This window comes from Helianthus annuus, chromosome 15, assembly GCF_002127325.2.
Source record: "Helianthus annuus cultivar XRQ/B chromosome 15, HanXRQr2.0-SUNRISE, whole genome shotgun sequence".
In the NCBI taxonomy this organism is placed as follows: Eukaryota; Viridiplantae; Streptophyta; class Magnoliopsida; order Asterales; family Asteraceae; genus Helianthus; species Helianthus annuus.
The window spans coordinates 78,467,129-78,482,236 of record NC_035447.2 but is presented as its reverse complement, the minus strand read 5'-3'; the positions used below and the strand labels follow the sequence as shown (position 1 = coordinate 78,482,236).

At 36.7% G+C, this 15,108-nt stretch overlaps 1 protein-coding gene across 1 annotated transcript; it reads left to right on the top strand.

The window, feature by feature from the left end:
- The first annotated feature begins 836 nt into the window (after positions 1–836).
- On the top strand, positions 837–1,965 carry LOC118487477 (probable membrane-associated kinase regulator 1). The gene has a single exon (XM_035984359.1). It carries the CDS (start codon positions 837–839, stop codon positions 1,746–1,748), a length of 912 nt encoding a protein of 303 aa, XP_035840252.1. The 3' UTR covers positions 1,749–1,965.
- Positions 1,966–15,108: the final 13,143 nt, after the last annotated feature.

Genomic DNA, 15,108 nt, shown 5'->3' with positions numbered 1-15,108 from the left:
GCCCTTTGATAACTAGGATTACACGTGACGCAAAACGTCCTAGGATGGGGTATTATTCACCCCAACAATTACACATGATCTGAGACTTGAATACAAGACCTCCCTATCTGATACCTAAATATTTATACGGTTTGGTTTTAATACAAGAGCTCTCCATCCGATACCTAAGGGTGGAGGGTATAGTCAATCAACATAGGGAGTTTGAGTGAAATTCTACCCAATAATATTATGTCATGTCAACTCCTCATTTCACTCACTATTTTGCACTCAATCAGGGGTATAGTCAATCACCCTAGAATGTTTGAGTTATAAATTTTTTGATTGGTTCCTCTCTTCTCTCTCTCCTCCATCACCTTTCTCCACCTTCGATGACTTTACACCGATTTTACACTCTCTCTCCTACTCAAACACCCTCACTCAATCAAAAGGTGTGGTCAACAATCGGTGACACCCATTCAATCACCCACTCCCGCACATTATACCCCACCCTAAGTATTTATACGGTTTGGTTTTACACAATCCATTGGTAAATTGATTGGTAGGCTCTATAACCCTGACGTGGCATAATCATGTCAACTCCTTATTTATTATCCAATCACAATTGACGTCCGGATATCTTTCCAACCGTTTGCATGTAAAAAGTTTTACAAAAACAATAAACAGAAAAAGTTACACGAATAGTTCCAAACTTAACAGAAATAGAGGCAAAGAAGTTAACGCCCTACTTCACTTCGTCCCCTCCGGATCTCTCTCACTTTCTCTCTCTCTCTCTCTCTCTCTCTCCTCCCTTAAATCATCATAGATCCAGTAGCTTCCTTTCAAGTTTCATTCATAACATGGGCCATCACCATCATCACCGGAAAACCGGTAAAACCCCAAGATCACTCCCTTCTTCCCCAACACATTCTTCTTCATCTTCTGATTTTGAATTCACTGTGTCGCTTTCGCCCCGAAAATCATCCGCAACGAATCTCTGCCCGGCAGATGACCTGTTTTACAAGGGCCAGCTTCTTCCCCTACATCTTTCACCTCGTATCTCCATGGTCCGCACCCTCCTGTTGTCCTCCTCCTCCACTTCCTCCTCCGCCACCACCGCCCGCCACTCCTCGGATTCGCATTCGTCGTTTTCGACCGACGGATGCTGCGACTCCTCCCGCCCTAGCTCTGTCACCGATGACGACCTCCACCTCCACACCAAACTGGTTAATCCGAATTCGAATAACGCTAGCATCGTCGCCAACAACCACAAAAAACCGAATAAGTATTTCTCGTTATCGAGATTCTCATCCGTCTTCCGTAAGGAAACGAAAACGTCGACGAGTAAAGTAGATCCGGATATCATGGTATCCGGATCTTCTGTCAAACGGATGAGTGCGACAGCTAAAGAAATGATAAGAAAATATCTGAAAAAAGCAAGGCCGTTGTACGAGAAACTCTCGCAGAAAAGTGCCCCGTCACATCAGTCGCCTGCTGAGACGACTAAAACTGACGGGGCCAGGAAGGAAAACGATGTGATTTCTCACTCGTTTTCCGGAAACCTTAGGTACCCGAGACGTAGAAGCTGCGTGTCAAGTTGCCCATCGTCGATGCGGTCATCGCCTAGCCACTCGGGCATATTGTGCCACAACAGTGTGGTGCGAGGAGCCGGCGGCATCTGCTCGAGCAACTCTTCTTCTATGGAGGAACTGCAGAGTGCGATTCAGGGGGCCATAGCTCATTGCAAGAACTCGATGACTCAGAACAAGTAGAAGATCAGAAGAACAAAGAGGATAATAATATCTGGAGTGTACAACTGCTTCAGCGCAAGGTACAAGTCGTTAACAGCGTCTGTGATCTGGATCTGACTGTTTTTAGTAGATCGCTAATTAATTGATAGTGCTTTAAATTAAAATTTGTAAACTCTTAAGATTGTTTTTTGTGGACTTGTTTCAATAACTTATTTCTAAATTTTATTGGTTTTAGGAATATTATTCTAAATTTTATATAATTTATTTAGTCTTCCATCTGTCTCAGTTATTATGTAAATTAGTTATGTATCAAAGTATCAATGTGGAGGTGTTTACGATCTATTTTAATTAAAAAAATGGACCATATTGATCAATGTTTTAAAAACCGGTTTAAACCGGCCGGTTGAACCGGTTAAACCAGATGCCGAATGTTTGGCCGACACGAATCATATCGGTAAACTAAGGAAAAGGCAAATAACTTGTACCGCTGGTAAATTGGGCTCAACCAGTTGAATCATTTCTGAGTCTAATCCAGTACAATTAAAATAAGGTTTTTAAAACATTGATATCAATGGCTGTTGTTTCGGAAATGACAACCCAAACGATGCATAGTATGCGAGTTGCCTGGACCACTAAGTTTTAACGGTTTACACCGGTGTTATTAATTCCCTTTCCAATATTATTAGTTTGTATTCAAACTTAAAAACAACACAGTAGTGTATATTCTAAAAACTAAATTCATAAAAAAAAGGTTTACACAGCCTCTTCAAAACTATTAAAACCTAATTGTAAGGATCTTTATTCGATTAAACCGGCCGACTTATTTCAGTTCAGATGTTTTTTGGTTGGTTTTAATATTTATTTACAAAAATATACATACGAGCTCCTATATAGTAAGTAGTATTTAAGATTGTAGAAGAAGCGAATGTTTGCTGGAAAGTTTAGTTACGTTCGTCCATTTAATAAATAAACAAACATGGACGACGAATTTCGTTCGATTAAAAAAATGAACAAAAAACTAAATGAACAAATATAATAAAGGCCGCGTTTATTCAATTGTGTTTGTGAATGTTCGGTAATGTGTTCATTTATATTCATTAATATTTGTTTACGGATGTTTGTTTGTTTATGTTTGGTTATTAAAGTTTTTTATGTTTTACGATTTTTAGTTTTTAGTATTTGACCCTAACATTTAAACTTCTTGTATTTTCTTTTTATTTTTAATTCTTAGTTTATTATCCTTACATTGAAACCTGAAACCTTAGTCGTCACACCGTTTATGTGTTATCCCTCCCTTTTCCTTCCTCGCATTCGCTTCCAAGTTAACTATATATTTTATAGGGTAAAGTTCTTGTACAAATAATCTTAACATACTAAAACATACAAATTGAAGGAAAACTCAAAAAAGACAAGAGGTGGCATTTTTGTAATTATCAATAACTATAAGTTACTCTACAAATATACCTAAAAAAACCTAACCACTCCCCCACCCCCAAAAAAAACCTAAACCCCCCACCCCCCAAAACCTAAAAAAAAACCTACCCCCCCACCCCCAAAAACCTAAAAAAAACCTAACCCCCCCACCCCCCCAAAACCTAAAAAAACCTAACCCCCCCCCACCCCCCAAAAACCTAAAAAAAAACCTATCCCCCCCCAACCACCACCAAAAACCTAAAAAAACCTAACCCCCCCCCCCACCACCAACAACCTAAAAAAAACCTAAAAAAAATTTTTTTTTTTTTTGCTAACGAAATGTAGCGATTTTTTAATAAAAAATGTTAAAAAAAATTTGTGTTTTTTTAGGTATTTTTGGTTGTAACTTTGATAGTTGGTGGTAATTAAAAAATGCCACCTTGTCTTTTTGGGTTTTCCTTCAATTTGTATGTTTAGTATGTTAAGATTATTTGTATTTGATCTTTTGCCTATATTTATATTCCATAATTATGTTGAATACATGTGATTAAATATGTTGATTTTTATTTTTCAAAACTTTTACTTGTTTATTAGTTTGTATTCGTTTATGAAACTAACAAATGAAAATGAACAAAATTTTTTCCTTAACAAAAGAATTCGAAAACAAAATTTCGTTCGGCTATTTCTCGTGAGCCGTTTGTTTCTCCAATAAAAGCTTAACGAACGAATATGAACAATGCCTTTGTTTAATTCGGTTTGCTGACAACGCTATAGTAAGTTCATATAAAATCACTAAATATTTAAGCATTATTAAGAATAAATTTTTGTGTTCATAAATATATAATTTATCAAGAATACGTGAATTATTATACACAATACCATATGTGAATAATTAAGCGCACAATATTACGTAACATATATAAATAATTACGTAACAATTATAGTAATGCATCGTGTGAATTTAATTACACATTGTTACGTGTATAATTACGTGTAGTTATGAATATAAATTACACATTATATATGAATATATAATATATATATATATATATATATTATAGGGGAAGGTTCATTTGAGAAGAAAATTTAATTGAGAAGAAAAAGAACAAAGGGTAATTTTGTAAAACATTAAATAGTTTTTTTCACTTATCTCATTTATTATAATTTTTAACTAATTAATTAGTCATAAAGGTTAGTATCCTCCACACTAACTTTTTTTGCCTACACAATCAAAAGTTATCTTACATATTTCAAAATTCATCCTACACATTGAAATTTATCCTACACAACTCGTAATTTATCCTACACAACTCGTGATTTATCCTACACTTTAAATTATTTTATTTTATTTTTTTTGAAAAAAAATATATATTTTGAAGTTAAGTTACAAAAAATTTAATGTAGTTAGCTATTAAAAAGGAACACTAGAAATTAATGACCTATGTAGATTTACCAATGTACCCTTATAGTAACATTAAATACTTATATTAAATGAATTAAAATAAAGCATTCTTATTGGTTAAAATTTTTCTTTTTTTCTTCTTACAAAAAATTTCTTCTCATTTGAACTCTCCACTATATATATATATATATATATATATAGAGGCCGATTAACGTACAATACCTCTTATCCTACATTATGTACGCGATGCCCTCAGCCGTACGATCTTCAATCGATCAAAACGCGAACGAAACTAATTAAAATGATTAAATTAATCATTTTAATATATCTAAATCATACCTGGAAGGTTAAACGTCATTGCGAGGTCATAAATCTCTGTAATTGACCGATGATAGTTCAAAATCAAACCCTAAATCAAATCAAAAACCTGAAAATCTTCTTCCCCAACCTCCCTTCGTTCCATTTAGTGCGATATCGATAATAAGAACTACTAATTTGGGAGTTGTGAGGGTCAAATGGAAGAAGACTGACAATGATCGACCACACAATCGAAGAAGATGAACAGTAACACACACAGAGATTTTTCACATGCGATATTCAATTTTCCACATGCGATTCTACACACCCATGCCATTTTTCACATTACCCCATGCCATTTTTTCACATGCGATATTCAATTTCTCCACATGCGATTCTACACACCCCATGCCATTTTTCACATTACCCCCATATACCATTTTTTCACATGCGATATTCAATTTTCCACATGCGATTCTACACACCCATGCTATTTTTCACATTACCCATGCTAGCATTTTTCACATGCGATATTCAACTTCCACATGCGATTCTACACACCCCATGCCATTTTTTCACATTACCCCATGCCATTTTTCACATGCGATATTCAAATCTTCCACATGCGATTTGTCCATCTACACACCCCATGTCATTTTTCACACTACCCCATGCTAACCATTTTTTCACATGCGATATGTATTGAATTCGCACCAGATCTGCACCTGATCGAACGGCTGGGATGATCGCGTATGTATCGTACGATAAGCGCATTTGTTTTACTCTTTACCTATATATATATATAATATATATGGAAATTAGGAGGAAAAACTCCATTTGAGTTCAAAAACTTAAGAAAACTCAATTAATGAACCACATGTTGGCACGTGTTACAAATTTTTTCAGATTTCCGACATGTAATAGCTTTGTCAGGAAAGAGAAAGTTTGATATGTTACACCTCTCGCCCGTTTACGTAGATGTACATCACATGTTACACTTTCTTTTCAATAGCAAATTTTACAGGTTTTACAAATTGTAACATTTTCGAACTTAAATTTACGAGTTTTCAATGTGTTATCCATGTAAAAACATGTTACATGTTTTAAAGAAAAAAATTACTGTAACAAACAAACCTTTTACTGCTAGTGTGTCCGTCAGAAAAAGCAAACGTTGCTCTAATTATTATCCAATCTCAACATAGATTTTTTATGAATGGTGAAGATTGAGTTTTCAGAATTTTCTTAACTCAATAAAGTTTTTAGATATGGTTTCCATATATATAATAGGAAGACTATATATTCAAGTTAAAACACACCTTTTTTTGTGGCATTTTAGTTTTAATAATAAAGTAAATAAAATAAATATATGATTAAAAAATAACAGATTTTAACTCAAAAAAGTCAACAGTTAAAAGGCTTATTCCTTTTTAATCTTTTCAGTTATTTGAACACCTCTGTCGTACACGATCTTGTTATCGACTAACATAATTACATAAACCAAGTGAGAAAAGGTTCACATAGGTTAATTTCTTATCATCAATTTAATATTATTTTATGTAGCCAATGATCTCTAGATCAAGTGGTGGAGGTTTGCATTTCTCTTAAGAGATGCAGGTTCAACTCTCACTTGGTGCAGAGTGTGGCACTGGTGGGCAATGATAGAAAACACAGGGAAACCACCTGGGTTTGGATTCTTGAGCCAAACGGGTTTTACTGGTAATTTCACTGTCGTGCCTATGGGCTTGGTGGGTTACTGGGTTTTCTCTGGAATTGGTGGTGGACTCGGGTTACTCTCGGAGTACTACTTTGTCCAGTGAGTGCTCCAATAGTAATCGAGATTGATTTCGTTGGCTGTTAAAAAAATTATTTTATGTATGTGTGTGTGATTTTTAGTTTACTTACATCTATTAAATTCTATTTATTTGTATTTATTAATGAATTGATGATGAAGATTAGTGTGCATTGCTTGATATTTAATTATATTTATTATGAATAATGAGGAAATAATTGATGAGGGCCACGTTCCATGTGCAACTGCTATGTTTACGATAGTCATGCCAGTGTACTTGTACTCTTTCTTGCTTTGATAATCACGCCAATTTATTAACAAACACTTCCCATTAATCTCACATGTGACATTAAATTTTTTTTTAAAAGTAAGCTTTATTAACACACATCTGTGATTCAAACGGGCAAAAGGCAAACAATAAACAACACCCCTGACTCAAACGGCCAAAGGGCAGACAATTACAGAATATACATCGTGTATTTACCACCAATCCCTCCAACTAATATAATTACAGGACGATCTATTCCTAACCCACCCGTAACCTCTCAGTTTAACCTCCCCTAAGATATCTTGCGGACTTCGACTGATCTGCTTGAAAACCAATTCGTTTCATCCTTTCCAGATACACTAGCATGAAACAATCACCAGACCTTGAATGAGACTCCTAGCTTTCTTACCTAGTTGTGAGAAAATTTGTGTATCTCCGTAATATCTTTGAAGTCGAAAGCATATATCTGAGGTAATTTACACCAAGCACTGAAAGCTGACCAAAACCTCTCCACCACTGGACATGCCGTTTATAACATATGAGGAGGAAGTGACACTTAAAGTAGGGTATGAACATTAGCCTCGAACAATCAAAACCCGTCATGTTAAATTTGACTCAAATATTCATTAGCTTTTTTTTCAAAAGTAAATTTCATAAACACAACAAGCCAAACCTCAAAACGAGGCGTCCTAAACCAAAAACTACATAATTACATATTTACACCAATCTTCCCAAGAAATAGAAACCTTTTTCAACCACAAAAACCCATCGACTTTGTCTCGCTAATGATATCTTCTATCTTGACCTGCTTATTATTGAATTTTGTCCCCATTCTTAGCTCTCCAAATACACAACACCGCAATCAAATTAGACCTTGATTTAAATCAACCCTTGCAACTAACTGCATCTCAAACTTCATCAACCCCTGTTTCTTAATTTAAATCAAGTCTACAAAATTCTCAGAAATTTATAAGCAAATATTTCTATGCAATAGATTCGTACCACATGAATATTTAGTACATCGAAGTATTTATACTCAGATTTCAAAATTCAAATTCCTTTCAACTTTTAATGATTTTTCAAATCTTCAAGAACGGTTAATAATTTATAATTTGAAAAAACAAATAAAACACTCTCTTATTGGATTTTTTTGATTTTATGAAAAACATGACACTATTTTGGATTTTTTTTATTTTATGATTTTTTTTTATTTTTTATAAGAATATAAACACAAACAAATAAACACAAAAATTAACTCAACAGTTACAATTATACAATTACAATTGCAATGGGATCAAAATCGTTCTCAGGCAGACCAAGGAACATTTTTTAGTGCGAACTTATTCAGACTGCTCTAGAGTGATTGTCGTATGTTTGTCCACTTAAAACTTTAACGCTCAACTTTCATTTTTTTTTCAACTTCGTGATTTGCCTTAAGGTATATTATACTATAATACTCGAGTGTCCCATCCCATGACACACCCCTGCGATCAATGTAAGCACACGATTTATCATAGCAAGTGAGTATACTGAGTTCATCCCTTTGTTTTACAACATCAGACTATTGGTGAATAGGTCAGTACTTTCGTACAACAAAGTGACATATTTGTGGTCCAAACGGGGTTAGGCAAATAGCTTTTCGTACGATTATTGTTTTTTATAAGCACATGGAATTCCCTCATTGAGTTTGTCTCCTGTTGTGCATATGTCTGTTGCCTACGTCTTGATGTAATAGGACTTGAATATGTAAAATACGAGTTGTGTATAAAACTAGCTCATCCGTACAGATGTAGTACACCGCACGGATGAGCAGGTTAATCCGCACGAAGATGTTAGTTCGCACGAATGAACATCACGTCTGGACGAAGGTAAATGTATATAAATAGTTGTGCGGACTGGGCGATAGGTAGACGCGCGTGTGGTTGACAGTGAGGCGAAGCGCTGTCAAAATTGTACCAGAATTGTGAATTATATAGAAAACCTAGAAAATTGTGAAATCTTATGTTTCTACATATTTCTGATGGATTCCGCACATCTGACTTAGGATTTAGATATCTCCATATATGTTAACGACGATCGTCAAAACTGGACCTACAGTGGTATCAGAGCAGGAGGCTAATATCCACCAGAAACTACAAGACTTGGACACTTAAACATTCTTTATACAACATTTTCTTTGTTTCATAGTTTTCACGGTTAAAACTGGATTGATTTTTTCCAAGGATGTGGGAAAACTACAGTTTTAAACTGTGACAACTGGCACAAAACACCGGTAATTATTGTCCGTACTATCTATTTATTATTTTATTATCAGCAATTATGTGCTTAAACGTCAACATTATGTAATTACTTGCTTTACATATGAATTCATGCATGTTTTTATACTACAAATATGCATTGTGCATTAGATTAAGCATTGCATCAGAAAAACTGTAAACTCACCGGTAATACACACTGTGTCAGCACTTCCGCAGAAAGCAGTCAGACCAATAGATTTAGGGCCTAGGAGTAGGTCCAACATCAAAAACACATTAAAACCCAAGTGTGGATACAAGGGTTAACATATACACTTTCCGGAAACTAAGATATGCACTAAAAGACACCCGAAACTCACTTTAAATGTTGAATTCTGCAGAATTCAGCAGAAAAATAGCAAAAAAAAAAACAGCATTTTAACACAAAAATTATGCAGAATTGATGCTTTAGTGTCCAGAATAACTTACAAAATGTCGGGAATTGAAACTGTCACAAAAGGTGCTTCATACCTAGTAACTGCGCAATTTAGCACTTTAACGACCGTTAACGAAACGAATAATCGGACACTACCACAAAACATCAAAATTAAACTAGAAGCATTGTTTTTATGAATATTAAGCTAGTATTGGTGATAAAACACCTTAAAAATCATAAAAACACCTAAACACACTTAAACTTCTAGTTTACACTTTAAACCTCCAACTTTTCAACAATTTGCAAATACCCCCCCCGCCTCATTCGAAAACTGGCCCCAAGGGCCCACCTCACCTTTTGAATAAAATATTTACATGCATGCTTGATATGGGACATGAAATCTAGTGGACAAAGGATGTTGGGAATTTATAAGTTGTAACTAAGACCTAACTTCACTATCTTTCCCATTTCCAAAAAAATCACCAACTCTTCTCCTCCCTCTCCCTTTCTCTCAACCGGACTGTTGGTGCACTTTGTGTCTGTACTTTGTCTGTATTTTGTAATGTATAAAACGATGTCTTTTGTCTGTTGTGTTTACGTCTTTGTTATGTTGTTTATGTGTTGGAATGTGTGTTTGACCAAGTCAACCATCCTCCTGGTTTGACTTGGCCAAACATCCACACTTAGTGTTTGAAAAGATATGCTTCGAAGGATGTCATCGAAGGATGATTGTATCCTTCGATGACCTCGAAAGATAATGTTTCGATGGATATTATGGACCTCGAAGGATATACATCCTTCGAGGTATGTTGGATCCTTCGAGATCTTTCGATGGCAATTCTGGTCGATAGATGATCCTTCGACCAGAATACCTGATCCTTCGTGCATGGTTGTCTGTTATGGGTATATATATCCATGAGGGTTTCACTTCAAGCAGAAGTTCTGTGTAAGTGTGTTAAGTTGTTGAGAGCTTTTGTGTGTGAACCCAAGTCTTGTAAGAGAGCATTTCAGTTTGGTCAAGGTCTGTAACCGTGTCCACTGAAATACAAGAGAAAACTTTGATACTTTGCTTGTCTACTCTTTCTCTTTGTAATCTTTGCTTTCATCTAAACTACGGTTTGCACTCTAGCTTGGATTCCGCACTTGCTAGAGTGTTGAACATAACAAGGAATAGGTTTATCCTCAACCTCCGAGGGACCTACAAGTGGTATCAGAGCCGTGGCTCTTTTCCTTGTTAAAACCGGGTTTGTGCAAGACTTTGGTTGTGTTTGGACAAAAACTTTCTTGGTTTAGCACCCGTTTTTAGTGTGTTTCTTGCATTTTTAACCATAAAAACGTGTTCTAAACTAACCGGGTGTGTTACGGGAAGGTTTGGGTAACTTAAAAATCTTGTTTGAAAAGGTTTGTGTTTTCCGGCCAATATTCCGGTCAAACTCCGGTTGCTTGGTGTGGATAAGAAGCTTCCTTTTTGGGCATTATTTTCAAAGTCAAATCTGACTTGGTGAAAAGTTGTTGTCAGATCATCCTCTTTGCCGAAAGTTGGTCACCAACCACATCACCTTTTCACCAACCTGTCGTCCTTTCTGTCAGTGTGTCAGACCGTCGAAAGATACCTTTCGAGCTCGAAAGATCATCCTTCGATCAAGGAGATTCGAAAGATAACCATCCTTCGAACATCCTTCGAAGTCAGTGAGTTATCCTTCGAGTCAAGGAATCTTTTCGAAAGATACATCCTTCGAGTTACTGTTCATTTCGAAAGATAAGGATCCTTCGTGTAGGTGAATCTTTCAAAGTTATCTTTCGAGGTTATTGTTCGAATCTCAACAGTGATCCTTCGAACACTGTGATCCTTCGAACAAGTGTAATCTTTCGTGCATCCTTCGAGTCTTATTTGTTTAGACTTAACAGTTGTGAATTTCAGGTCTTTCGATCCTACATCCTTTGGCTGTTTGTTATCCTTCGAAACTTTTAAACATAGTTTGTGAAAATCAATTTTTCTAAAGTTAATTTTCATCTAATATATTAATTATAAAATGGGAACAACGGTCAATGGGATCCTTCTGCGTGGACTACAACAACTTTGACTCCACAGTCATCATCTACGCAATCATCAACCACGCAATCTGCGCCAGAGTTCAACAAACTGCATGGATGCAGGCTATTGCCCCAACTCAAGCTGCAATGATAACTGCAAATCAATGGGCATGGTCACTAATCAAAGCAACAGCATTCAAACAATGATGCAGGAACGATAGTGAAACTGGTACAAGCACGAAACCGCCAAAGCTTAATCACATCAATGATTGGGGATGGTGGGAAAAGAAGGCTGAGAACTTATGTTCAGGGGCAAGGTCAAGACTTATGGATGTGTTTCTTCACTTCATTTGAAAATGAGTTGAAGTTGCAGGATCAAATCCAGAAACTTACAGCACACTGTCTGACGAAGATAAGAAGAAGTTTGAATTGGAAAAGAAAGCATTTATGATTCTCACGCAGGCTCTTCACAGAGATATATACCACCAATTCGTCTACTGTACGACTACCAAAAGTTTGTGGGATATGCTCACGTTAAGGTGTGAAGGAAATGCTCAATCAAGGAAGATCAAGCAGGAGCTGCTAAAGAAGAGTTTGAAGGTTTTACCTGCATGGAGAATGAAGGACTAGCAGAGTTGTCTACAAGATTTCACCATCTGTTGAGTGAAATGTTTGCCTTCAAAGTTTCTGCCACTCCACAAGACATGGTGAAGAGATTTGCTGATGCCTTACCAGCAAAGTGGAGCAGTTATCTTGAGATTCTCAAGGAAAACGGTGTTCTGGATACAATTACCATTTATGAGCTAATACAGAAATTGGAAAACAAAGATGTTGAAGAAAAGCTCCAAGGCGAAAAGAACAATCACTCCTCAGAATCCAGAGATGTATTTTGGGATTGCAGGTGGTATTACTGGAGAAAAGCCAGCTTCTCAGCATGCTAAGCTTCAAACAACGTTCATCTCCAACACTGGACCTTCAACAGCAAATCAATTTGATCCTTCAGCATACACAATGATTTATTCAAGACCAGATTCTTCTTCTCAACAACAACAACAACAGACAGCTCAACAATTCACTCCACCGCCTTCTTGGATCCTAACAGAGCTCAACAGCAACAACCACAACAGCAGGGATTTTATGGAAGTTCTTCAAGCTTTCAAGCTACTTCCAATCCGAACACTGTCAGATTGGATACTTCCAATTTTTCAAAAGTCAGTGTTGAGATAGCCAAGGAACATATGGAGATGTTGAACACCTTGGTTAGCGCCTACTGTGGGTTGGTTGCGGGTCAGATTGGAAATATCAACCTAACTAACCAAGATTATCAGCAGGTTGATAAAGAAGAGTTTGAGATGATGGATATAAAGTGGGCTCTTGCTAGTGCTATTCGTAGAGCTAAAGAGTTTATGGAGAGAACGGGGAGAACCAACTTGGAAAGCAACAACAACACCAAGTATGGTTTTGATAAGAATGCTGTCACCTGCTTTAACTGTGGTGAAAAGGGTCATTTCAAGCGGGAATGTCAGAAGCCACCCAAGCAAGGCAATCAGAATCCGTTCAGGAATCAAAGACAGCCTCAGCAACAACAGAACAATTCTGACAGACAAATAGTTCCCGTGGGAGGAAATACATCTGGAACCGCAAACTCTAATCCCCACAGAGGATTAGTTGTTCAAGCTGATGAGATTTGCAACTGGAATCTTCAGCTTGGTGAAGGAGGAAATGGTGGAACAGCATGTTATGCTAAGGTGGTTGAAAAGGTTGAAGAACCCGTGTCTGCTGGTGAATCTTCAGAAGATGAAGATAGCTCGGGTTATAGTGGAAGTATGGATGGGGAATCACTTGATGCTGGTGATCTATCAAGTGAGGCTTTAGATCTGGAGGTTGATGAGCTATTGGCTGATGCTGAAGCATTATGCAAGAGAAGATCTATTCTTTGCCAGAAAGCTGCTGGAACTTCTGAGAAGCTTTCTCAATTTTTCTCTGAAGATGGATCTTTTTCTTTTCATACAGCCTTCATGGCTCATGTTGAAGGACAAACCTCTCAGGTATGTGATTCTAAATCTGACTCTATTTCTGCTGCTGTTGAATGTGCTAAATGTCTAGAATATGCAGAAAAGGAAAGTCTTTTTGAAATCACACACAAACACAATCAAGAATTGATTGTTGATCTTTCTAAAGCAACTGAGGCTAACTTGTTTTTAACAAGAAATGAAAAAGAGTTTAAAGCAACAATTGCGTCATTAAAACATGATGTTTCTGAACTTCAAAAGGCTGTTTTGAGAAAACAACATGCTAATAATAATTTGATTGACACAATTGAGAAACAAATGGTAGAGTTAGCTACAGCTAGATGTGAATGTGAAACAATCAAGCAGAAATTGGAAAGCTATTCCAATTCCCGCTATGTTTTGGATCACATTATTGATGTCCAAAGGAAAAAGGGGGATGCAAGATGTATTGGTTACAAATCATGTCCTCCCCCGATGAATCACAACTACTCCAAGTCGCCTAATGATGAGGATATGCCCCGTTTTGAACCTACTGTGCCACTCGGTCTAGATGACTTTGCAGCAGGCCTCGGGTTCACAACTGGTACATCATCCTCGGGGCAATCTGAATCTGAGAATGTGAAAAATTCATCGTCTGTTAAGGAACAGAGTCCTCCGATTATTGAGGATGCTGAGTCTTCGGACGATGAATCTGAAGAAAATGAGAAACCACAGCCTAACTCGGTTACACCAGACATTCCAATTGAGAATCACATCTTGTGTGATCCACCAGTGAAACCGAGTAAGGCTGAAACACCAAAGGCAATGAAGCCCAGTGTACCTAGCAGTGAAAAGAATAACTTGTTGTATACGCTCAAGGGAGACAGCAAAATTTATTCTGACAGAGATTTTCCAATCAAAAATGTAAATCAAGATTTAATTGAGAAAATTTTTGAAGGACGCACTGATAAGTTTTTGGGAAACAAAGGTAACAAAGTGACGGTCACTCAATGTGAACCAATTCCGTGTGAGCTAATTAGAAAACAATACGGAAACCAAAAACTGCCAGTTGAGCGAAAACAACAAGTGAATTCTGGAAAGGGTAAGGGCCAGGTACAAGAAAAGAGGGCTCAAAACAAGAATGCTCAAGCACCAAAGGCTCAGCAGCCTAAGACTGAACAACCAAGGGTTCAACAACCTAAAGTTGAGCAGTCTAAGGCTCCTCAATCTAAGGCTGCACAACCTAAAATTCAACAATCTAAGGTTGAGCAACCTAAGGTTCAAAAGGTGCAAAACAAAAGAGCTCCAGTTAAGAAAAGAGAACAGAAAGTGAACTTTGTTGGATCAACGGGTACGGACAAACTTGAAACATTTCAAAATAAATCTAACATTGATTTTGTAAAACAAGTTGGAATTTTAAAACGAAATGATCAGAACAATTATACCCAACACACCAATGGATGTGACTTAGGTCCAAGCACATCTAGATCACAAAGTTCAGTGTCTGGTTCTCAGTC

Excerpts from the sequence above, each read along its gene's own strand:
- LOC118487477 (XM_035984359.1), top strand. The coding sequence starts at position 837 with ATGGGCCATCACCATCATCACCGGAAAACCGGTAAAACCCCAAGATCA.